Raw genomic sequence first — 27,326 nt, 5'->3', positions numbered from 1 at the left:
TACCCTAAAGCCAAAATCCGCCAATTAAAGTGCTCTTCAAGCAGATCAAGCACTTATTTGGTACGATGAGGCGGTACGCCGTCTTGCATGAATCACATGCTTTCGAAATCCAGCTCACTTTGAATTGCTGGATTTCCCAAAATTTTTCATATTGTTCAGAAGTGAGTCTGTTCGTTGTGTTAAGCTTAAACTTGGTCGCAAACTTTCGTTAAGTCACAATTTGGGCTTTTATTTGTTGTTCGAATAATGCATTCGAACCATGAAAAAAAAATGCGCTCAGAAACGCTATGCCTCGACATTTTCATTGAAAAATAAACAACAAAAGCCAACTCAATGAGACTACGAAAAAAAAAATATCAGCCAACACGCTGAATCCAACTCGCAAGTTTTGACCTGATACGAAAAACAGTTTTCGAGAAATTGAGATTTCTTTTCGACACGTTTATTACTGGTCACCTTGTATCTAAAGTGCAGAAGTCGGAGCAGGTCCCGTGCTCGCAGAAGTTACTTTGAAATTCATTTTTTTCAGAGAAAAGTGAAAGCGAGAGAGATCACTACCTCTCCTCATCCCCTGTCGATCGTAAGTAAAGCCTTCGATTTCTTCAGAAAGTTAACATGCAGCACTATAGCACAGTAGAGCGGTGGGGGGGGGGGGGGCAGCCCCAGAACCCTTGGTTTCTACGATATTGTCAATGCAAAAACTTTATTACACTTAGAACATTAAAAACATAGCAAAATTTGTTTTGAACGAATTGATTATTAAAAGGAACTAGAAAACTATTTTAACTGGACTACATTTAACAACCTCCTCCCCCCAGCAATAAAAAAGAGGAGCTTCATATTTTCAGAACTTATAATGCATAAATAATCTGAATTGATGAGGTTCTATGCAAAATAAAACCAGCCTTTTGCACTTAAATAACGTAACAAACAAAACTGGCGGTCTATCAAATGTTCAACAAATTTATTACGCGGCTGTATATGAAAGATGTTACACCTTTTTCAACAAGTTTACCATCTCCCCTCCCCCCTTTGTCCGAAAGTGTTACACTTCACCTTACCGCCTCCCCTCTTCACATACCGCGCTATTTTTCACATTTTTATTTTAAAAAGTGATATTACACTTCTTATTACCCCTCCCTTCTCCTTATCACAATTTCACCCCCCCCCCCCATAAAGCGTGAAATTATTTTTGGATCATCCCAAAGTATTTCTTTGCAAACTTTGAACAAGTACGAGAATATGACCTTTTCGTTAAAAAAAAAAAAAAAAAAATGAATAGCACGTATTCGAAACTGCTTATTAAACTACCTCAAAATCATTCTATCCCCAATTTTTTAATTAAAATTATCAATATTGTCTATTTACCACGTAAAAAAGAAATTACTTAGGATTACTTTCACAAAAATCTTCTATCTAAAAAATGATTGGCTTCCGGCCATTAATAGTCTCAATTATTTCGGTGGGGAAGGTAAAACGGAGTGATCCATCCCCATTCAGACGAACGTTACCACACAGCGGAAATCATTCGTTACGGGTAAGGAACAGGGCTTCACGAAATTCAAGTCCACGTTTTGGGTGTGCCACTTTGAATTGTTTCCCCCGCGATAGTTCCACATGGTGTCATTTCGTGGCTCAAAATTTCAATCAGTGTTTATATAATGTCTTCCACGTTTGTGGTGAAGAACGTTAAAAATGTATCAAGTGTAAATTGGTCACTTATAAATTGAAATATATGGGCGTCTCTCGTATAGCAAGGTTAATTCGTTCCGTGTAGTATCGAAACCGTGTTACACGATACTTTTTTTAAAAATAACTTTTAAACTTATTTTTTACACTAACTAATCATGTACATTGTAAAAATCATGTCACTATGTATCGAATAGTATCGCAGCCGTGTTTCGTGTTATACCGAAACCGTATTTCGTGTTACATCGAAACCGTGTTATACGAGACTTAGAAATAATGTAAATCAAGGGATGTATACCGTGTTATATCGAAACCAAATTTCATAGAATCTAAGCAAAAACTTATTAGAGTTATCAAACATTAACAGAATGCATTGAACGAAAATGAAATTCCATCTGCTTTTTAAAGATAACATTGGTGTTATATCAAAACCATGAAGGATTAAATTCAAGTTTCGTACCATGTAATATCGAAACCGTTGTGTAACTAACTTACACAAGTACCGTGTTATACAGTGGAACCTGCGTATAACGATACTGTCTATAACGATAACCTGTCTATAACAATATTTTTTTTGTCCCCAGCAAAATGTCAGCATGAATAATCAAACTGTCTATACCGATAACCTGTTTATTACGATATTTTTTTTAGGTCCCAACAGTATCGTGGTAGACAGGTTTTACTGTACGAGGGACACCTGTATACAGATTTGCTACGATAAATGTGCCAGAGAATTTAATGTCTATTAAGATGCAAATTTGGAACCGGCAGCACTTGATAATTTTTGGAGATATGAATTGAAGTTCACAAATACTTGAACACCAAACTTGCCGATCGAATTAATATTTATTCGAAAGTTATATAAGAGTTGCAATTAGTTAAAATTATTGAAAAATGTTCAACAAAGTTAAATATTTATTTCTGGTCTCTTTATTTTCTTTCAAACTGGTAACATTCAAGTTTTAGAGACATGAACAGCAAAGATTTATAGGAAAATAGGTCAACGGGAAAAAGACGAATTAGTTACTCGCAATTAAAGAAATGGCGAGTTTAAGAAATTGTTCAAACCAAGTTTGCGCGTTGTTACAGAATTTTGTGTACATTATTATTTCAGTATTAGTTTTTGGTAATTTAATAATAAAATCAAAGCGAAATATATCGTAGAGCAGTTGATCATGAAATATCTTATTTTAGCCCAATAATGTCCGATAAAAGATTTTATGGCAGCTTGTGCCAAAGCCAAACTATTGCCGAAGTTTGCATTTTTATAAATCATTTTTTCAGAAAGGGTAACGACAAGCATTGCTACTCATATCTACGGACGAATTCCTAGCTAGCCCCCCCCCCCCCGTACAGTTGATGTAAAATTTTCTATTTCAATCGAGAAAATGAAAGAAGCGAACCATTTCTCCGCAGATTCCAAACATGGTTCACGTATTTATTTAATAAGAGAAGTACTAACCAAAAAAAAAAAAAGAACAGAAATCTTTTTTTTTTTTTTCAATAAAATTATTTTGGAACCCCTAAAGCTTTCAGGACTTATTTTCATACCTAAATGGCTGACTTCCGCGTCATCTATAGAAATTCACATACAAATTAGAAAGAAATACAACAGTTGATCTCCAGAAAACGAATTTAAGTAGCGATTGTTTCTCACAATTATTACTGACCCAGGCAACGCCGGGTATTTTTGTAGTTTTTATAATAAAACTGCTTTACATGTTCTCTATTTTTCCTAATAATTTTCAAAGCCATCTTAAAAACGAACATGCCCGAAAGCCTGCAGCAGAAAAGTTGTTTGGATCAAAAATAAATCACTGCAAAAAAACAAAAGTCTAATTTTCCGAAAACGGTCTTCAGCTAACCACTGTAAACCGTCATGCCAAGTGCAAAAAGAACAGACCTAAAGAGGGGGGATATTACCGGAAGTTTATGAGTGAGTGAACATATACTACGCGAATAGTGAACCCTACATGCTATGAATGAACACACTCACACATGCAGCTAAAGCAGGGAGCTCGAGAGGAAGTTGGAGGGGGTTCTTTCTTCAAACGGGGGGAAGATTTGTAGGTGAGCATATGGTGGGTGCTCGTGCAGCTTTTTTTTTTCTTTTCTCAAAAGAAAACTGATTATTGAGTGTTGCTTCTAAACGGCCAATTTAGATATAGACTCTGTGATAAGGAAGAAACTTAAAAAACGTTCGCTGTGACTGCAGGAAGTGGCGAAATTAACGTAATGAGGTAACGATTGAAAGGTTGGAAAACGTTGGTGTAAGAAACCGTTTTGGGCTGAAGAAAAACGTCGAACTCGGGATAATAAAACGCATTTCAAACCGAGCGAGTACAGTTCAGTTATACACCGACTTTGTGCTTTCTAGACTAATTTCGATGTGATCAAAAGAAGACAAACTTAAATATATATTACTCAAAAAGTAATTTTGTAGACTTACGAGGAAAAACTAATAACAAATGTCCCAAACTGTCTTTCGATACGGAATACAATCTTGAGGGTCGTGATTTAAAATTTTTAATAGTATTAAAACATTGTTTTATTTTGTAGTGAGTTACTGCCCTAAGCCAGGGCTAAGGCAGAAATACTTAAAATACACCGCCAGCTCAGTTATTCCATCCGAGGACTGCAGTTTCGTGCTTTTTAGCACTCATCAGCCCGGAATAGGAATTAGCTGAGCTGGAGACGAAAAATCTCTTAAGCGAGCCAAGAGAGCCAAACAAACTGGTAGCTAATGTAGAATTAGCACCGCAGCAATGGTGTGCCGAGTTCTAAAAAGCACGAAACTGCAGTCCTCGGATGGAATAACTGAGCTGGCGGTGTATTTTAAGTATTGTTTTATTTGTTAAGATACATACATATATTATATATTTTCATGATTGCTTTAGAAAAAGATCATACAGATTGTTTAGCAATAGTGGAGGGTTAAATAAGCCTTCGGCGTTGCAAGCTGTCTCTGACGTGAAGTTGTGTCTAGCTTTAAAGATATAGAAGGACAAGTGTCTAGCTTTAAATATATAGAAGGACAAGAGTCAAACTTACAAAAGGGCGGAGACGAGCATTTATGCAACGTTACGCTCTACATGTTTATAAGCTTCTGCGATTAGATTAGACCTATCTATTGCTAGACATCGGGATGCAAACGGGTCGAACTGGCTATGAGAGAGAAAGAGAACTTTCTCTCTCACTTCATAGCCAGCTTTTGTGCAAACGCTTCTTTGCACAAAAGCGGGAGCTCTTTGGCATTTAAAATTTCTTGTAGCCCTCTGATCTTCAGAACTAATTTTAATTTCGAACATCTTTAAAGAAATTTTTCTTTCAAACTTCTGTTAAGAAATAGAGATAGAAGTGCTGGAGCTCTTTGGTCTTCCTTCCTTACTCATCCTTCGATGCAGGAGAGAGAGAGAGAGACAAGGTTGTTAGAACTTCGGTGGCAAGACAAGCAGGAGTTCCAGTCGGCGTCCCCAATTCATAACTATTTCGCACTAAAAGAGAGGTTTGTTGTAGCCCCGAAGAGCTTGTACGCTGCCATGTATTTTGCCTCCCCCCTCCCCCCGTTTTATGCTTCACATTATTCTCTCCCTTCATAATTAAATTCAGCAAAAGGGCTTTTATTTATTGGAAAGAAATTTCCTTAAAACATAAAACATTAATTCAAGTACTTTAATGTTGAAAATAAATCGTATTCTTTTAATTTATTATTTATTATTTTTGCATTATTTCGCGTCAAGTGAAACAAAACGTTCAAACTTATTTCTGGTAAACATCTTACAACAAAACACCAGACAATTTCATCATCGCATTGGTTTTCATTGAAATTCTAATTTTACAATTTTCTTTATAACTGCAGGAGTGCAAAAACCAAACTACTTACTTTCCAAATACTGCTGTTGCTGACTGCTTGAGTTGTTCATCGTCGTTTGGTTGTTTTTGTGCTCTGATAGGGGCAAAATTTCCCCTTGTTGAAAGAATTCGTTGAAATCAGGCATACATACGGACTCGTACAAATTAGAAGGCACGTTTTCCAAATTGGGATGCTCTTTTTCAACGTCTGCAACAAAGAAACCTGCCATGAGTTTCTCCACAAAGTAAACAAATTTAACAAAAACAAAATTTGGCCACCCATCCAAAAAAAAAAAACATTTTAACAAAATTGCTACTTACCCTTGTTTGAACAGAGAATAAAAAACGAAACAGTAATAAATAAAGAAATAAGAAAGAAATTAGTGGCACATAAACAAAAAAAAAAAAAAAAAAGATTTTTGACTACGGCAGAGTGCATCTTGGAATTTCATTTCTAAACTTATTTTGAAATCTCTTATGTATTTTTCTTTACAATCAATCTAAACTTTCGGAAATCGCATTAAAAAAACAGGTGCAAAATTCAAAGAATATTTGTGTTGTGCACATATCCAGGGGGGAGGGCTAATTGGGAGGGCACTGTGACCTCCCAAAATGTCATTCAACAAGTTTAGTCTGACGATTCGTTAAATTTAGTCATATTATTGCAATAGTTTTTTTCCCCTTGATTATTCCTTAAAATGATTACGGTGGGTACACTTGTATAAATCTACCATATACAAGTGTACCCACAGAGCTACGTCATTTGATGTAGCTCTGTGGGTACACTTGTATATGGTCATTCAGTAAAATTCAAAGTTTTCTTCGGTAAATTAAGAATTTACACTCTCTCAAAAATTTCAGTTCGAGGTGCCGCTGTAAATGCTAAACGGGTTGCCGGGTAAATAATTCCAGGGTTCGAAACAGTAGAAAAGCTGTGCATCATCATTTAATAATTTACAGTTCTCTTCAGAAAATGCGAGTCTAAACGTAATGCTTATTTAAAATTTAATCATATTTTATTAAATGTTAGCATTTAGAGGTAAGAATTCATGCAAAATAAAATAAATTGCTCATAAAAATGAATGTCGGGGGGAGGGGGTGGAAAAGTCTACCATGGAAATTTATAACATCCTCGAATTTCAGTAAATAGGAAACAAAAATTTCTTTCAAACAATCAATTCAGATCTATATTCTCTCAAAACACGTCGCTCAATTGTCTTTCATATCCTTCTCCGGTCCGAAAACTGAAATGGAAGGAAGCAGAACTCGCCGGATGACGAAGATAGCCACAATCGGGATTCAAAAAGAGCCTTTTTTTCATCCCCCGACATCCTATATCCTGAGGAAGGAAGAGGCGCTTAGTCAATACCGACAAAGCTAAAAACCACCAATTCCATGCTTTTTTACTCAAAATCGAAAAAGCCATACCATCCTGGTCCGAATTTCCAGTCCTGCGAAAGAGCCCGAGCACGCCAAGTATGACTTGTGATGGTGTCAAGACGTTCGAATTTGCAATCACCTTCCGGAGGAACCCCTTTTCGGGACACCATCAACAAACGAACGTTCTGTCTTGTACTTCATCTTATTGGGCTTATTGGATTAGCTGCCCCCAAGTAACAGCGATGTTTTCTACAAAGCTACGCCATCAAGATCAACCAAAATGTAAGAAAAAGTTAAAAATTGTGGGATAGCTTTCAGTGCAATTAAGATGGATGTTCTGTAATGTGCTGGTACTTGACTTTATTATTTTCATTGGTGCAACTTTCGAGATCATAGTCAAAAGTGTATTAAAACATCAAGAGAAGTTCAAGACAGCATCCGAAACTAAAATTGGTAATCCAAAGAACTTGCACTGCCAACGGATATTGCGACAACTGATACTGCTATTTTAGAGCATTGAAGCGCTATTCATCAAGCAATAGTAAGACTTTCAAGAATTGGTGATGCCATTAAATCTTAAAAACTTTGCAAATTGTAATCCAATTTTTTTCGTCAAGGCGTCAATAACCGCTATATGCTTTTCAAAGAACTTTCTGCGTCACCCACAATCCAACATTACATTTCGAATTGCAAAATTTGTGAATTCATCATTGGATTAGTGATTGGAACATTGAATATCAGAACAGAACTTTAAGAATGCCATCAGATTAAGAAATTAAGATATTCGAAAAATGTTTTTCAAAACATCTGCAGTCTGACAATAAAAAACAAATGATCGCACTGAGTTTACTATCTGACTCTTATTTACATTAGGAGCAGCAAAATGCAGATTCCAGTGGTTAAGACAACTTAACAATTCTTTAAAGGGTGACACGAACCAATATAGACTATTTTAAACAATTTACCAATTAGAATGGTAACATCCGACTAGACTTCTATGGATACCAAATTCAAAGTTTCAAGAACCCGCGTTCCAGTTTATTTACTACAAAATATTTAATATTAAGTTCATCGGAAATTAATTCTGAAAAGAAAATAGCAATTTTCATGGAAATCACCTGTTGGTTGACAAGTATGTCCTCCCACGGAAACCGCATGAACCGAAAACGCGTTCCTTGCACAAGATTGTTCTTACATGTTTGCACTCTTTCAGCTGAACCAACGATGATAGCAGCTTTTGCTGATTTTTCCCATGAGAGATTTTACCACGCGAGGTAATTACCCCCCATTTTAAAACAGGTGTAATTTCTAACCACAGAAACAGATTGGAAAAACTGATTGAAACTGTAGCTGATGGCATTAAAATAATGTTTTACAATTTGCAGACAAATTGGATGTCAAGCTTTTTAAGATACAAAAAAAATGTCTGAAAGTTTTGAGACTTTCAAATCCAACGTATGGAATACCATCAAAAGGTACGTCTCTTTAATATTTTTATTTGTTTTGTATTTTAAAAATGGGTTGGAAATTTATTTAGAAGCTTTTAAGAATTATCTCCCAGCTAGTTTTACGATGAATTAGAACTATATCACAAATACTGTCTACGTTTTGACAAAGTTAGAAGCAAATAATTGCAGCACATTTGTACTATGATATAAAACGGTGGAACAATATTCTGAAAAGCTTTGCGTTTACGCTATAATTTTAAGAATTACATCTAAACTAGTTCTATCCTTTACAGTACTCTCGGTTTAAAAGAAATACATAATAACTTCAAGACACTGACATTTGGAGTAGGTCTGTAGGTAGATTTTGCTTCATAAATACAAATAAAACAAACTGGAAATTTTATTTTTGATAGCAACAGTAAAGATTTGACATAAAAACTACATAAAACTTTAAAGGTGAATCCTCTTGGAGAACATAATTGAATGATATGCAATAAATATGCCTGTGACGGAACGGGACTCATACAAGTCCCGTTCCGTCACGAGCATTTAATTGCATCCTCTTCAATTATTTTATTAAAAAAAAATAACTTTTAATATTCTACGTAGTTCTTATGCTAAACCTGTACTGTTGCTGTCAAAAATTAATTTTTTCGCTTGTTTTACTTGTATTTATGAAACAAAATCTGCTGACAAACCTATTCCAAATGTCCCGTTCCGTCACATGCTGAAACGTAGTAACTAAAATTATCGCGAAAATTAAGAACAAGTACTGTAAGGACAGAACTGTGACGGAACAAGACTCATACAAGTCCTATTCCGTCACGAGCATTTTATTGCATACTTTTCAATTATTTTATTAAAAAACAATAACTTTTAATGTTTTACGTAGTTCTTATGCCAAATCTGTACTGTTGCTATCAAAAAACGAAATCCTCGCTTGTTTTACTTGTATTTATGAAACAAAATCTGCTGACAGACTTACTCTAAATGTCCCGTTCCGTCACATGTTAAAACGTAGTAACTAAAATTATCGTGAAAATTAAAAACAGATATATAAGAACCGAATAAAGTCTTAAAATAATTTACCCGGTGGTACTTACAAACAAGCTTGATTGTATGGTCTTCTATTTAAAGTTAAATTGAGTAAACAAATTAAATCCGTGTCCGAACCAGGTAGTATGTGATGTCGGATGAAGGATGGGATCAGGTAGAGGAGGGAATCCCTTTCGACCAATGTGGTAGGCGGAATTACGGGTGGTTGCATGCATGAATATAACGTAGGTGCGTACATGTTTTTTAGGATGCTGTCATGCGCTGATGGTTTAAGAGAGGCGGGAGATGAACTGAAAAGAGAAACTGTAGATTGGCTATATATCGGTGTGTAAATTGGTGTCAAATATCTAAATCGCGATTGCAAAAGTTTTAATTCCCTGGAAGAAGATTTGCAATGATTTTCCACAGCAAGCAAATATTGTCATTGATTATTATTATAATTATTTACAAAAACTATCAAAGCATTTGTTTTTCTTAAGTTTTATTTATTTATTTTTAATTAGGATTTAATTTTTTAGTTTGTGAAAACAATCTATACATTACAAATTTTCACACCTTTTTACTACTTTTCAAAAACGTCGAGAAAAAGCATATTTTATGTGGTAAATTTTTAATCAGTGGAGAATTTTCGAGATCTATCATTTCATTTTATTTCATACTGAACGAAGAATTTCATATGAAGTGCACCATGAAAAAGAGTCTTTGTTTCATGAGATTTAGTAGATTTTCGGTCATCCTAAAGACATTTTTTGTCCTCAAAAAAAGCTTATCAGGAAAAATATATTCTTTCAGACAAGAAACATTCCTTCACATTTTAAAATATGAAAAAGCATTTAATAAACTTCAAGGCAATTCTGATCTCTTGTAATAATATCATGAAATGGATGTTTTAAATTATGTCTTAAAAAAAAAAAAAAAAATGAAAAAAATATTTACGCTCAAGCTATTAATATCTTTTCCTTTTCTGTTCAGTATTTTGTTAATTTATGATTGGTTATTTTTGTTATTGTATCAATTTCTCTCAATATGTTTTGATTCAATTGTAAATTTGGGAAAGATGTATTATTGTAGATTGATGTTCTTGTTTAATTATTGGACAAAAAATATTTAAAGATTTTTTTAATTCCCTCAAAATCCGTCTCAATTACTTTATTAGGTTCTAATTGAATTCATATTCATTCAGTTCTAAGTAGTTTCACAAAAACAATACCCGATTCTCCAAAAACTGCTACAATATAGTTTCGTTGATCTAAAGAATCTTAAGTTTGAAAAAAAAAAAAAAAAAAAAACTAGAAGCATTGAAAATGTGTGGATTTGTTTTGAATCATCGAAGAAATGATTCCGATTTGCGTGGCACAAATAAATCAAATACATAAATAAGATTATTTGAATTTATTTCCAGATGGGAAAAAAAACGAATTTAATAAACAGGAATTACGAGTCATTTTAACAAAATTAAAAAACTAATCAAGAATCACCTGACCAAACAACTTAGCTTATCGAACAAAAACCACGATAACAAACGCCTAATCAGGCTCAGCGCCGTGATAAGGAAAGCAAAATAAAAGCACACCTATTTGAATATGGCTGATTTACTGCAGGAAGTTTGCGAGCGCCTTCAAACAAAGTCCATGTGTGGGCACTTTTTATGTTGCCGAGTTCTTTCTACCGCAGGGTGTCCGACTCCAGTTTACTTCCCAGTGGAACGAGACGCCCTATTTACATTTACGTACTTCGTCTGATGCAGAGAAAATTCTAAATCAGCTTTGGATGGACCCTAGCATTGATTTTTTTCAGTTTACTTCCCAGTGAAAGGAGAAGCCCTATTTACAGTTACGAATTTCAGCTTTGGATGGACCCTAGCATTGATTTTTTCAGTTTACTTCCCAGTGAAAGGAGAAGCCCTATTTACAGTTACGAATTTCATCGATAGTGGAAATCAGCTTTGGATAGCTCCTAAAGACTATTTTTTTCGTTTACTTCCCGGTGAAAGGGGAAACTCTATTTACAGTACGTTTGGTGCAGTGAAAGTCCGATATCAGCTTTGGTGCTTTGGATGGACCCCTAACATTGATTTTTTAGTTTACTTCCCGGTAAAAAAAGGAAGCCCCACTTACAGTAACGCGTAACGTCTGATACATGGGAAATCTTAAATCAGCTTTGGATGGACCCTAAGACGATTTTTTTAGTTTACTTTCGATTGAAAGGAGAAGCCTTTGTATTTGCATTTACGTATTTCGTCTGATACAATAGAAATCCTAAATCAGCTTTGGATGGACCCCTAATAAGGTTGATTTTTTAAAAACGCAGTAGGACCTGGCCTTATTTTGCATGGGAGCTCACGAAAACTGAGCTCTTGTACGTCTTTTCAATTTTATGAAAATTTTGGCATAATAGACGCAGAGACCCAGGGTTCGCCAATATATATCATGATATATATCACGATTTATATCCGATATTTATTTTGAAAATATCATGGTATTTTCGATATTTATTTTTTCAACTACGGAATTTTCAATGTAAAAAGTATATTATTCACAGTAATATTGTCCATTTATTATTAAAAATAACCAAAAAGTTATGTACTATATTTTTATGTATTAATACATTATTAATATAACAAAGTAATACAGTATTCCTTTTTTATTTTACATTCGTAAAATTATTAGTAATGTGCCAGTTTTAATTCATATTAAAAGTGCCTAATTAAATATTAAACATTGGTCAGAGAAAGAGAAAATGTCTTATGACTGTGCACCGACCAACGTATAATTTTATTTCTGAATCATGTAACTGTAAAAAGTAGCTAACAGAAGAAAAATGAGTGAGAAACAGCTAATGCTAAATTAACTCCAGTAAAATAGATGGAAATACAAAATGAAATATTAGATATAAATAATGAAAGAAACCTTAATTTTAAGTCTACATATTATGATTATAATATGAGAAAATAAAAAGTGATTTAATGATGCATTTACTACTTTGAAGACTTTAGTTTATGCTAATTGAAAAAATCGGATAGCTATCAAAATATCTGATACATATCAACTTATCGGATATTTCCGATATTTTCGAACCCTGGTGTAATCTTATTTACACATTAAAATAAGTTCTGAAGACTATAGGGCACCAGAATTTCTTTTGTTATAAACTAAGCCCAGAACACTTATGAAACATTGTCCCAACCGCTTACCCCAACTATATTCTTCAATAAAAATAATTTTGAAAAAAATAAACTAATACCGAAAAATAATATTACGTTGCGTCACCAATTTTCTTTCAAAAAAATATATAATGATAACTTTTTTTCTTTTTTAAGGAACTAAAATGTTACCATTCGAAAAACTAGACATGAAGTTAGGTTCAAGAGATCAATCACAAAATAATTTGTTATAAAATCAGCGATACTGACGAACATCCTGACAGCGCATTTACATAGAAAATAATTAGAAGAAAATATTTTGCTTATATAATGAACGAAATTTCAAATATGAGTGTCATTTAATTTTAAAACAGAAAACAATGTATCTAGCACACATTTTAAAGTAGCAATGAAAATTATTTTTCCATCTCTCTTGGTTGGTAGTAAACCATTTATTTACCTTAATTTTTATTAACTATTCTTCCGCCGTATCATTTGATTTTTCAGCTCCTTCCCAGACAGAAATACTGCCCCTACTAAAAATCTACTGTTCCAATCTAAGTATTTTAAAGTTTTACTTTTTAACAATAACTGTTAAAACAGGTGTGGAAAAGTATGAAAACAAATTAAGCACTCTACTAAAATGTAAAAAATTTTAAAAAGAAAGGCAAAAAGCGCAGGTGAGCTCTGTCATTTCAAACTTTTGCAGGGGTGGGAACAAAGCGTATGCATGCAATACATTGTTTGGGGGGGGGGGGGCAAAATATATACAAAAATGCGTAATTACATTACGTTTCTAAAATTAAGGGTGGGGTATAATTCCCCCCCCCCCCCCCCCCACAAATAACGAGCCTGATTTTTGACGATTTGTGCTTACATCAACTACTTGTTTCATTCGGTTAAAATAACATTTCTAAATTGCAATTTTTCGACATGAATTTTTTACACAGAAAGTGACCAAAATTGGGTTTTAAAATACGGAATATGGTAAGGTACGTTTGGTAAGAATAAAAGGAGGGTGAGCCAGGTGGATCCCAATGGTTGTTAAATGTATAATAAAACCAGAAATTGAGCATGACAATCGAAATCGAATGCCCACAACAACCTTGTTTCCAGTTGTACAAAATCGGAATCGTTCCATTCCATCAGTTGTTAGGAGTGCAACGGCATTTTCGGACAAAATTTCGTCATTTCCCGCCTTTTGAATTGCTCCACATCCTCCCCATTGTTGGGCAGGACGATTACAAAAATGTCCCGAGGCCGCCGGACGAAGGGGGTGGAGAAAATTCTTTCCGAAAAAGCGAGGGTCGATCGCCGGAAGTGTGACGTGCTACGATTCTACGATGAAATCAGAGCAGCCGGAAATGAACAGGTGTATGAAAGGGGGCATCCTGTCCATTTTGCTCTGCTATATAAGTTAGGACCGATACAAAGAGTCCAGTTTCATTTATTACAATAGCGCCCCATGAACCGCAGCAATTAAAAGTACTTGTTAACATAGGAAATCATTAAGCAGAGGACATCTCCAATTAAGGAACGTGCGATACTATCTCGAATTTGGCATTTGACTTCAAGTCAAAATAAATTCGATCATTCGATCATCAAATTGTAAAAGTTATGGTTTGAAACACTTAGATTGCTACCGTATTACCTCGCATTATCGGCATGCCGCAAAATTCGGGGGTCACCAGATTTTTAATAACACTTGCCTGGTCCTTTCACGCATGCTGGAAAAATCGAGGTTAGAAAAAAAATAATAATACTATAAAAATTATATGTTCAGCATTAAAATGAAAATATGTTCTATACATATCTTATTAGTATTAATAAACAGTTTAATTTTCTAAAAATATTCACAAACAATGTTACTTTTTATTTTAACAAGAAAATATTGTTTAATAACGAATAATTTTATAAAAATTAAATTAAAACTAAGGAAGCTAACATTTAAGCAATAAGTTGCCACCCCTAAACCAGTGCTAAAGAATTTATCATAGCTATTCAATAAATAAAAATTAAACTTACCTCTCTAAAAGAAACCTAAAATAATTTATTTAAAAAATATATCTAAAACTCAGCAACGATGATTGCTTTTAAATTGATTACTTTATTGGCATATAATTAAATCCATTAATAATAACCTTCCATAAATAACAAGCACATATATGCAATACTTTTTTTTTTTTTTGAAAAAAAAGTTACTTTCGGAATTTATCTATTTTTTTCCTTACAGTGGCTTGCTTTCTGATTGGAAATGAATGAGGAAATTTACTTTTGTTTTGTTGCAAAATAAACCTCGAACTATCCGGCATGCCGGATAATGCGAGGTAATACGGTAATTGGAAAGTTTAGATCAAACATAAGAGCAGTACGTGTGTTACCATCCTTAAACCAGGGTTAAGGCAGATATTCAATATTAATTTATCCCCAAGCGAAGTTTTTAACGGCGATTCATTCTTGATCCACTATTATTTAAGTTTGGTTGCAACGTTCAATCAATTACCCCCAATTAAACTTTGCAATTGCCATCCTCCCCATCAAAATGTTAGAAATATTAGAAATCCAGGTACATACCTTTCTGTAGTATGTCTAAATGTTCCAATAGTATGTCACCCATAAATGGGGGCGATCTGGCCAGGAAGGCCTCTTTGGACAAGGCACACATTTCTTTACCAGACATATTGAAATTGGGCAGCGCAGTTCCTTCCAGACTGAACTCTCGAGTTGCCCAGTTCAACCAATGAGCGACTTCTATTTCTTTCCAAAGACGAGGATCTAGATGGGGAAAAAAGAGAATTCTAATTTCACCGCATGCTTTTACAGATAATGGGGGAAAAAAAAAAAAAAAAAAAAAAAAAAAAAACTTTACAAAACTGTAAACGAAAATACTTCCAACAGAATTCTCGAACAAATAGGATTCACATTTCAATCGTGAATAACAGAGTGTTTAAATTGCAAATAATATTCTAGAAATCATGTGTGACTTGATTTTTTTCCCTTGGTGACTAAACTGATAGTCATTAAAAATATGACTTTTCAAAATTTAGGACCATCTGGCATACTTTAGCAGAGATGGTATGCAGCGGAAAGCGAAATCAATAACAAGTACTAAATTTATGATCATTTAAGATGTCATTTAAGTACCATATATGATGTATAATTCATTAAAACACATCAACCCATACCATGATTGATTCCATCACCTGCTTGCAGAGTAATTAGGGAAAGCGCGTGTCTATATTTAAGCCCCACTTTCTCCTCTTCAACGATCATCAATGTACAGGTAGCCTTTTAATCTTAGCTAAAATAATTGGTAAGATGCATCAATGCAACATTTGCACACATTTACTGAATGTGCAGATGGATCGCATAATTTAATACATGAGACATTCACAAAAGCACATAGTTTTGTAAATTATCAAATTGTCCTTCTCTCCAACTGAACATCATTTGTGCAATCATTTCAGAATATGTAATTTTATCGTTTTAAGGGCAGTTTTACTTAAAACACTATTGTTATACTAGTGTAAACAAAAAGTACAGTGAAGGTTCTTGCGCCAAAAAAATCCAATTGAAGCAACTAATCAAGTACTGTAAAGGCACTTATTTTTGGGAGCCATAATTTCCGTGAAAATAAAGGTATTGGTGACTTCACGAGCTGACAGCTGATTATGTGCATAAAGTTGGAACTGTTTCACGATGCAAAATTTTTCGCAATTACTACTGGCTTGCAAAAATTGCGAACAAGTGCCTATGCAGTATATGGTGTAAAAAGCTCTTCAAAACTATTTTCAACTAGATTGGAGGAAAGCCTTGAAAAGTTGAGTTATTTGCAAATTTTGAAAAGTTTCAAGACTCCCTGATTCACGCTTTTATATTTGCTTAGGTTCAGCTTTGATATTTAGTTGTTACCATTAATCACCCTTTGTAATTAATACTTTATTTTTGTTTTTCGTAACGATGGAAACATTTGATCAACGACAGAGCCAGTATAATAAAAGCTAATAAAAATATAAAAAAGCAGTAACACTAAAAATTATTTCTAAAAGTGGGAAATAGAAAATCAGGAGGTTTACCTTTTGGGATGTTCCTCAAGACACGTTCCTTTTCCCAACTGCTGAAACTCGCTCTCAGAGCTTGTGTCATTTTTTGGTTGGTTCCAGGAGTTAGAGGTGGCATTTGGGTGGGCAAATCTGCAAAGACAAAATGAAAACAATAAAAACTTTTGTTTCCTGTGAAAATTTTTTTAATTTAAAAATCTACCTAGCTAAGGCTCAAACGAAAGCTAGAACAATGCTCATAATGCAAAACGAGACTTGGCAATTTCAAAACTAATGGAAATCTCGCGAGAATAGGTAAAGCTCTCCATCCCATCTACCTTTTAGAGTATAGTTCCTTCGAATTACTCGCAATCGTTTTCCAAATTATTAAGCCTCTTGGACTACAGAAAAGACGATACGAAACAACGCGTCGGAACATTCTGGAAAGAAAACTCATGAACGGTTTTGAAATCCTTTCCAAAGAATGAGCTTTAAAGCGAAGTTATAGAAATAATCGGGAAATTTTCTCAAAAACAATCAATGTATTTTTGATAAAAGTGGGGGGAAGTTCGTATTCGATTAAACTGAAGAGTCTGTAAAGATTTCATCCAATGGAGATTTCTTTTCGCACATCCTGATATTCGAAAAATTAAATTCAAACCACTATAAAGCATAGCAGGGAGAAATGGGAAATGTGTTTCAAGTGGTGTGAAATGAGCGTGGAGACTTCCGCCTGAAATTGTTTGAAGAATTGTGTAAAACAGCTCTTCATGCTTGTTTTTCAGAATAACCCTTCAAATATGTCCGAAAGAAAACTTTAAAAAAAAAAAAGAAAAGAAAAGAAGAGTATTTTATAAAAGATTTAAAAAATAATAATAATAAATCAGAACCGCAGCAACAATTTTCTCCAGGTGGGGGAATTAAAATAGACATTACGCTAGTAAATGCTTACCATAAAACATAGCAAAATATCAGTTTCGAGATTGTACAATTGAGGATTTCTGAAAAAATTGCATTCTCATACAAATACTCTGCTCAAGTCATACATACTCTGCTCAAGTCAGACAAAGAGAATACAGCTTTCTAGGCAAAACCCGTTTCTACTATAACTAGCATACGCAGAACTTTATTTTTTAATTCCACATTTCGATTTATAGGCTTTTGCTACTGGAATGTTTTTTTAATCCAGGGATGTTTATCCCCTCCACCAGTAATGGCTCCCCCCCCCCCCCCAAAAAAAAGAGAAAAATACCTCTAGAAACAATTCTCTGAAAATTTCAATGGCATAGTGCGCCCCATGGCATGTTCAATATAATTGCACGTTTTTATGAATTTACGTTACGATACGTTAAATCGTTAATTACGTTAGATTACGATTTTTTTTATGTTACGATATCCTTGTATGAATGGCCAAATTTAGTGCAATTAGCCCCCTTTCCTCCAACGATGATGTGCCGCATATTTAATCCTGTTTTGCTGAATGATATTGGGCAGTTAGGCGCCTATAAACGGGTGTTAAAATGAGCAGCCTTGAGCCTTCCAATACATTCTTCAACATATTTTTCCCAAACACAGAAAATCTTCGGAAACTAAAAAATTCGTAACAATAAAATTAAAAAAAAAAAAATAGCAGAACGTTTTTGTAATTAAATTTTTGTTGAATTTGAATGAAAGAGTTTTGCATGTTTGAAAGTGTAATCGCAAAAGTAGAAACCATATCCGTGGTAAAGGGCATGTTCACGTCAAAAACATGTAATTTAGCAAATTATTTTATTTAAATTTCTCGATTTTTCTGTAAATTTCGATGTCGGGAGGTACAGATTTTTTAAACTCCATAAAAATAAAATTGGGAGATATTGGAGCGAAACTTTTTTAGTTCATGGAAAATTTCCTACCTACTCCCCCCCCCCCCACCCAGAGGCACCAGAACTCAAAAATTTGGGAGGGCGGGAATTCTCAATTTGCCGAATGGAACTCCAAATTTCACTGAATGATGATAACTTTGCAGCATTGAAATTATCATCATTGAAGCCCCAAATTTTGCCGAATCGTCAGACAAAATTTGCCGAATATGGAAATTTTTGGAAAGGTGACCTCCTATCGGGACACCCCTGTCCCCCCCCCCCCCCCCAAATCTTCTCTAGGGAAAAATAGAAATCTGGTTTCGCCGAAGTTTGGGTAATCCTTTGAGCTTACTTGTTTTCACAAACGTCGTGTACCGCTTCACTCCCTTAGCGGAGATACGTGCTACATAGAATTTTTTAAAACCATAACTAATAAAAGAAATCCACCTCCAACTGCATGATTTCAAAAGAGGCTGCGATAAAAATCGCGGGGGGAAAACCGCATGACATTGAAAAACTGGCTTTCATCGATGTTGGGACTGCACGCTTCATGTCTTCTGTCCTTGATGGCACGTCGCCAAAATGCCATTGAATTTTTTTTTTCTGCCCGATACTTGGAGCGCCACCCAAACGATCCGAATTTGCTGGAGAAATAAAGAAAGTGCGCAACAGGTATTCATTCCACCCCGATCAAAGATTTACTCAAACGTGAATGCTTGAGAATCATTACCAAGGGCGAGGGAAAGTCACTAGGGCAGAGAACTGGAGATACGCATAAGGTGGAGGGGCACATTGACACAGTTTGGAGTCTCAAAATATGGATATTAACAGCATGTTTTCAGGTGCAACCGACTTTTAAACGAGCAAACTAGTCTTCAAATTTGTTTTCAGTTTAAATAGGCCATTATTTTAAAATCTAAGATTTATGGATTTTAAACAGATTTCCAAATTATTCTGTGATTCATAAATAACATAGGAACTGTATCGCACACATGTGGTAACACATAACAATTCAACATTTCAGACTCTATTTTTCAAAAATAATAATTAGGTTTTAACGCTCTTTCTTGTCACAAAACTGGCACAAAGTTTCATTCAATAACTGGTATGTGGTGACCAGGGGCATCCCGATGGAGGTCACGGTGACCTCCCCAAAATTCGTCTTATTCGACAAACAGTGACTGGCGATTTGAAAAATTTGGAGACAGTCACAGTGTTGCAATATCACAATTATTTTTTTTTATCCATTTTTAATGATGCCAAATGTTTCTTCTCATTCGATGTAGGTACGTACACGTATTTTATTTATTTACTAGTGGTACCCGCACGGCTTTGCCCGTAATAGAAAAATTAAAAGGTATTTTGGTTCGCCTGTATATTTACAAATAATGTATGGTGAATTTTCTCACCAATTGGCTTGTACCCATGTTACGGTTCCACGTTATGATAATTTCGTAATTTACTCGTCCATCTTATGATATTTTTGTTCTTAAAATTGGAATAAAAAGGAACAAAATCGAATTTTCGAAAAATCGCTTCGAGGTGCACACCCCCATGCTACAAACTAACTTTGTGCCAAATTTCATGAAAATCGGCCGAACGGTCTAGGCGCTATGCGCGTCACAGACATCCAGATATCCCAAGAACAGAGAGACTTTCAGCTTTATTATTAGTAAAGATTACTAATTTTTAATGATTCGGGTAAATTTGAAGAGTCATTCGGCAAATTGAGAACTTTCCCTCTTCCATAAGTTTAGGTTAGGCGCTCCCCTGGTGGTGACGTGTAAGCGGTATAATCAAAACGGCACACCTTAATATAGTGAAACCCCTCCTACGGACACCCCACTTATGCGAACAATTTTCAATTCCCCGATTCCAAGGCAAATAACATTATTAAACCCCTATCCTGCGGACACCGCTCTATTGCGAACAAAAAAATGTGTCCCATTAGTGTCCGCATTTGAGGGGTTTTACTGTACAACAATATACTGTAAAAGCCAACCAGTAATGAGAGAAAAAATCCTACCTTTTTGGGAAATGAGTATACATATACTCTTTGATTATTATTAAGTTAATAAGATTGAAGTATAAATCATTAACAATCAGTGCAACTTAAAGCAGTTTTTTTTTTTCAAACTTATTTTCTTCGATAGATGTTTTTCTTTTTCCAGGTGTAATACTATTTTCGCCAGTGAGCGATACGTTCAATTTTAACCAACTATTTGTACGTAAATTTTAACTATGACTTTTTCTTTTTTCGAAAATTAAATTTACACTCTTGCTAAATCTGGTCGAATAAGACCACCACTTCCCTTCTCAATGTAGAACTTTGTAAAAATGACGTTGTGTTATCACTACACTTCAGCAAAACCATCAATTTACAAACAAGACGAGAACTCATATCCGTATGTTGCTTTATCCGTCATACAGCAACTGCATTGGAGAAAAATGTTTAAAAGAACAGAAAGTTAATAGAACCCCATCAATCCAGAGTAATAGGAGATCCAAGACGTCCAAATTAATGAAAGTACGGATTAAATAAAATAAGCCTACAAGTTGAGCCAAGGTATATAAACTGTAAACAGGAAAAATTGTATTTTGTATTGAAAAGAATGAAATATAAAACTGCATAAGAGAAAATTACAAAAATACAAAGTACGGCCACAAAAATATATTATTGTGCTAACTCGCCTTTCATTTATATAGTACTAGCTGTACCCGACGCGCGTTGCTACGCCAACAAAAAAATTCATCATTATACTGATTTTCATGACAATCAGTACAACAACAATCGTGCCAAAAAAAAAAAAAAAAACTGCACAGCAAATGCGTTCGGAATGTCAAAAATACGCACAATATTGTAAATATTGAATGTCAAAAATACGCACGATCTATACAAATTCTTCACTCTCGACTCGAAATGGCACATGTCGTTCGCTTTTTTTTTTTTTTTCAAAATTCATGTGACACGTGTCTAAAAGTCCAGATTAGCTTACTATACCAAGGCTTCACTCGATACGCGTCTTATCGCGTCTTATAGAAACACGTATCAAGTGAAGCCGTGACTATTCGGAACTCCAGCGCTCGAATACGCTACCTTGCGGTAATTTACAAAACTGCAAATGAAACTAAAACATTGCCACGTTGCGTTCCACGTGTGTCTGTTGACGTAAACACAGGCAGTTTGTTCTGAGTATTTATTAACGCAATCGATGTGTCTTAGTTTGCTTTCAGCTACAGAAATTAATTCGTCCCTTAGTAGTATTCTCGAGCTTCTCAAAATAATGTTAGTTTTCCTTATTTCTTTCAAAAAAGTATTAAATGGTGGAAGCATAAACAAGAAAACTCTGGATTAACAAAATTGGATAACGTTATACCAGGTAAAAATTTTTATTGTTTTGTATGCATTTGGAAGAATATGAGTTTTTTTTAATCTTAAATTAATTTAACTAATCATATTTTACAGCAGCATTTAGTTGGAATGGACAATATGCAAAATTTTTTCTTGAATTTATTATCGTAGAACAAAATGAAAAATGTTTAACCGAGAAAGAATTTACTTGATTCCTTTTATTCTCAGCTGAAAGGTTTCGCCAAATTTGTTTAGGGTTATAGTGTTAGTATTGTGCGAGCAAAGTAGCCTTGGCGAGATTTCGCGTTTTTAGTTAAACCATTTTTAATTTTTATCATGAGTGGAATAAAATGATAGTAAGATTACAGAATTCGATAAGTAAAAAGAAATAATGGTCAATCAACTGAAAAGAAAACTACCACCATATATAAACTGTGAGTACACATTTTATTTATTTTGTTCTGAGTGAATTTGAATAAATATCAGTTTTTCAATTCGATGAGAAAAAAAAACGAACTTAACAACATTGACTGGACACTTTTCCTTAACCTAATTCCACATAAATGATTTAAATAACCTTTGTTACTACAGTATCCTACTGAAATAGACAGTATGCAAATAAATTTTCTTGAATATATTTATCGCAGAAAAGATTGAAAAATCCAGAAAGAACGTTAAGAATTTGAACAATAAAAAATAAAAGTTCGCCAAAAATCTGTTTATAGGGTTATGGTTTTAAAATTGTGTGAAAGAATAATGTATCTTGACAAGATTTCGCATATCAGGTAAATCATTTCCATGACGAATGAATTAAATGCATGATTTCTTTGGATATCCAATCATATAGTCATAGAAATAAATTATCTAGTGTTAAACGTTACTCTTGACAGTCTGCCACGTATGTGCACTATGTGACAAAAATGTCAACAATTACCGGAAATGTCACGAAACTGAACTTAATATGTACTAATGTATAGAAAAAACGGTACAAAATGAAAATGCCGTTCGAAGCGAACCAAAAATTTATGAATTCCGAATTCAACATCGTGAAAATGGCTGCTTCAGAACAACTTACTGTGTGTTCTGCATTAATTGTTTACTTTCGTAATACTTTTTGGTTTCTAATCTCTTTCTATATGGGTCAGAATAACCAAAAGACTTTGAAAAATCTTTTCAAATGAATAAAGCGAAAAAATCATACATACGAACAAAAATCACAACACTTTTAGCATTTTCTTCGTTACCACATGCGTTTGTTTTAGTTTTTAAGTCGGCCATTAGACAGTGACTGCAGTGCCCCCTATAGTTCGTTGGAGTTGCGAATACTCAAATTTTGTACTCACGCAGTTTGCAAGATCAATCAATCGCTAAAAATATCAAATAGAAAAAGTTTTAAATCCCCCCGTTGCATGAAAAGCCATAAAACAATAAAGAAAGAATTTATTTGTTCAAACTCAAGAAAAATGGCAACAGCTAACTTCTTATCGATGAGATCTTTCACGCGAATTAATTTCTGCAGCCGATAATTTTATTCGTATTTATCCAATGGATTGTGACTTAAATTGGAATAAAAAAGGAACTATCGATCGGATTTTTTTCGAACTGGTCTATAAACATTCCCAGTACCAAAAATAACAAACAGTGAAAGTTTCAGCCAAATCTGCCGGGTAGTTTTTGAGTTCATGGATGACATACAAACATTCATTTATATATATATATATGTACTGCATCTAAATGCCTGTCCGGATTAAGCAAAGTCTGGTTTAATAGGGCCCGGATTAATAAGGGTTTGGAGAGCTTGTAATTGCCTAAACGCAGCAAGAGCCACGGGGGAAAAGGCAACAAAAGACTGGATTAAATTTGAATCACATTCACATTACAACTATTCTAATAAAGAGGCCAAAAATTCAATCAAGCTCCAACAATGAAAGGTTTTAAATAAAGATCTAGGTGAAGGACAAGGGGGAGGGGGATACTGGAGTGTGTTAATAAAAAAAGTCAAGAAACAAGAGAGTTCAGGTTGTAAGGGACAGGTTAGTTGACGTATCGTGGGAAGGCGTTTTTACGCGTCTGGTTTTCAGTTCTGTTTTGCCTCAGGTTAAAGATGCGGTGGGAATGAATTTTCCCGCCGTTTGGGCGACGAAAAGATCTGAGGATGGGCCTTTTATTTGCTGAATAAAGAATGATGAGGCATGACGTAGGGTGTGATTATGAGGTACAATAAAATAGCGGGATTTACACAAGAAAGAATACCTTGTGATTGCACGTTGTTTGAAAGTACTAATACATTTTTACTTTCTTCTATATCTAATACATAGAAGAAAGTATTGGATTCGTGCAAATTTTCGAATTTCGAATTTTGACGGATTCGAACGTTTTGAGGTGTGCTGAGTCCATTTCGACTATTTTTGGAAAATGTCTGTCTGTCTGTGTGTGTATGTATGTGTGTGTGTGTGTGTCACGTCTGTGTGTGACCAGTTTTTTGTGGCCGCTCTACAGCAAAAACTATCGCATGAAATTGAACGAAATTTGGTACACATATGTGACCCTATGTGAACTTGTGCCCATTGGTTTTTGGCGCGAATTCCTCCAAGGGGGGGGGAGCAATGGGACGTTTTTTGAGTTATGCGTGATTGCTATTCCTCAGGAAGTAACTGGCGGAATCGAACAAAATTTGGTCCATATGTTGCCCCTAACTGGAGCAGGTGCTGATTCAATTTTGGTGTCAATAGCTCAAACGGGGGTTGAGTTATAGAACGTTTTTTGTCGTGAATTGTGACTGCTGTATCTCAAGAAATAACGAACGGAATCAAACAAAAATTTTTTGACAAGTAGCCCTTAGTGGGTATAAGAGCTGATTTTATTTTGGTGTCAACAGCTAAAAAGGGGGTAGCGCAATCGCCCGTTCTTTTTTTCCATTGTGAGTGCCCTATCTCAAGAAGTAATGCTACGTTCTGTTTGAAATTTGGAATATATGTGAATCCATACGTAAACAGGCTTTGGTTCAATTTTGACTCCAATCGCTCCAAGAGGTGTTGATTTTTTTTTTTTTTTTTTGCGAATAAAAATAGTTTTATTAATGCAACAATAAGAAAGATAAATCGTAATAGATTGTCGTCTGCGTATTTCTCGTGATTTTAATTGTGTGGAAATGATCGGAAATATTATTTCAATGAATTAAAATTTTTAACTGTTGCCATCTTATGTTTTTTAATAAATAAAATATTTGTAATTAATTCAAGTAAGGCTTTTAAAGTAACTTTCAATTTTCGCTCCTTGCTTTGCTTTTACAATAATTCAGACATTGGGATGGTCGTCAAGTTTTTGCATGTGTCATTTTGTTTTTGTTAGGAATATTGCTTCCTCGTCAAGCATGGGGAGGGATCAGAAAAAGGAAAAATATAGAAGAAAGTTTCGTGATGGCCACAACATACTAGTTTATCATAATTATTAAAAATTTTAAGGTAAGTTAGTATTCATAAAATGCAGCAAAATAAATGCATAAAAATCGCTTTATTTTTTGACTCAAAACTGGTTATCTCTCCCCCATGTTGTATGAAAGGGGGTGTCCACGATGGGGGGAGGGTTTTAGATTTTTTGAGGGGAGGTTTTAGGAGGCTATTTTTCTCCCTTTTACCTCTGAGGGGTCGTCTGTAGCATTTGAGGAGGGGGCCATTGCTCTGGGAGTACTCCAGTGTGAATGCGTAATTGATAAAGCGATTTAAAATTTATGATGAGCAAGTTCAAAAACTTTATGACACGACTTTTTTTATCATATACTTGTTTAAAATATGACGTGAGTCGAACTCACGACCCATAAAAGCAAAAAAGAAAGAAAGGGGGAAAAAAATAGAAATAGGTTTCTTAAGAATAATTAAGTGAGAATTGAGCATTATCGTTTAAAAATTAAATCATTTATTTAACTTCATAATTCACCACTTTATTAATTTTATTTTCCTTTTTTATCATAAACAGGTAACATAACCCAAAAATACTATTGCTGAAGAAATACAACGTTAGATCCCAGTAACTTCTAGTCAAAAGGCAATAATCATTAGCGAGGAAAAAGAGGTATTTACGGAGAATTTTAATTTTCTTTTAATGTTTATCATTTACCATCAAAAGCATATTATGTACTATGAAAAACTAAACATCTTTTTATTTAACACTTTTACCGAGTAAATCTACATAGACTTTAAGTAACTGTTAATTGTAATGAATACCAAAATTACTCTAATCAGCACAAACATTTTATTAGATTCAGAAATGAAAATAATATAAATAAATATTTCATACACACGCCATATTCGATTAATATTGTTAAATGCTTTAATGTACGATTTACGGCAATTACGCGATTAACTGATTTCCTTAATTACTTTGATGACGAGTTTTGGAGGAATAAGGCTGTTGAAATATAAGGACTGTAAATAAAAAAAGATCTCAAATTCGAAAGTGATTGGAACCGTAACTAAAGATATAGAAGTTCTGGGGGAAATATCTTCGAGATTAACATTGAAAAGAACGCTGAATTAGCTCTGCAAAAGCTAGAAAGCGGAAAGTTTTCGAGATAAGGCAGGTATATACCCTTCAACCAATATGAACCTTTAGATGTAAGTAACCCTTCGAAATATCGCTCCTCGTTATGTCGAATTTATATATATATATATATATATATATATATATATATATATATATATATATATATATATATATATATATATATATATATATATATATATATCATGCTTTTCCTCTATCTCTCCAAAAATTAATGGTAATACAATTGTTCTTTAAATATGAGATCAGTAATTAAGTAGTAAAAATAATTTCTAGGAAAATTCTATCTCTTCCCTTTTTTGGGTAATTAATAAACAGGGATCTTCATAACAATTGTCTCAATTCTTATTTCACCATTAAAATAGGAAAATTTTTAGTTTAGTTTTCATGTTTAAAAAAAGGCAATAAATAAGACAATTTGCTTTTGTTTTTGTTAAAAAATCGTTCGAATATAACACAAAACAAAATTTATTGCAGAAACTCACGTTAATAGCCTGATTGTTAAAGGAATCGTTTGTTTAAATGACCTCCGTTTTATCGCACGAGAGATTGTGCTGTAGTTTGGGGAAGGGAGGATAACGCAGAGAACACACCACCCCCAAAACATTTTTTTTTAAATTGTAAAACTGTCTTTTTCTTTTTGTGAGTTCCCTCAAATATTTTATTCCAACCACAGCACTGCCGAGGGTTTCCTTTTTTTTGGGGGGGGCGGGGGGGGGGACCGAGCATGGGTCCAAATCCTAAAGGTTCGGTGAATATAAGATCTAAATCCAAAACATCCGACGGACAAAAGTTCCTTTATTTGGATCAAGGCCGACGAGAGCCATGACGGATCCCTTTTCAATTTGGCCGTTGGTACTCCTTCCCTCATAAAACTTATAGGGTTTATACTACTCTGATTCCAAGCCGGGGCCTCCAAAGGGCCGGGGCCCTAGTTTCCGACTAGAATAACTTGACCTCTCG

General features: G+C 34.3%; 1 protein-coding gene across 3 annotated transcripts in view; it reads right to left on the bottom strand.

Moving 5' to 3' along the window:
• LOC129228255 (protein c-ets-1-B-like) overlaps window positions 1-27,326 on the bottom strand; it is a 102,921-nt gene that overhangs the window by 7,467 nt on the left and 68,128 nt on the right. For all 3 annotated transcript variants that reach the window (XM_054862922.1, XM_054862923.1, XM_054862924.1), the window contains 3 exons: window positions 16,644-16,760; window positions 15,142-15,342; window positions 5,573-5,749 (listed from right to left, as the gene is read on the bottom strand). In XM_054862922.1, the coding sequence (XP_054718897.1) occupies window positions 5,573-5,749; window positions 15,142-15,342; window positions 16,644-16,760 (495 nt within the window). The remainder of the gene's footprint in view (window positions 1-5,572; window positions 5,750-15,141; window positions 15,343-16,643; window positions 16,761-27,326) is intronic.

The sequence above is a fragment of the Uloborus diversus genome, chromosome 8 (assembly GCF_026930045.1).
Source record: "Uloborus diversus isolate 005 chromosome 8, Udiv.v.3.1, whole genome shotgun sequence".
NCBI classification, from domain to species: Eukaryota; Metazoa; Arthropoda; class Arachnida; order Araneae; family Uloboridae; genus Uloborus; species Uloborus diversus.
Note: the sequence above shows the minus strand (reverse complement) of the source record. Positions and strands in the feature narration are given on the sequence as shown.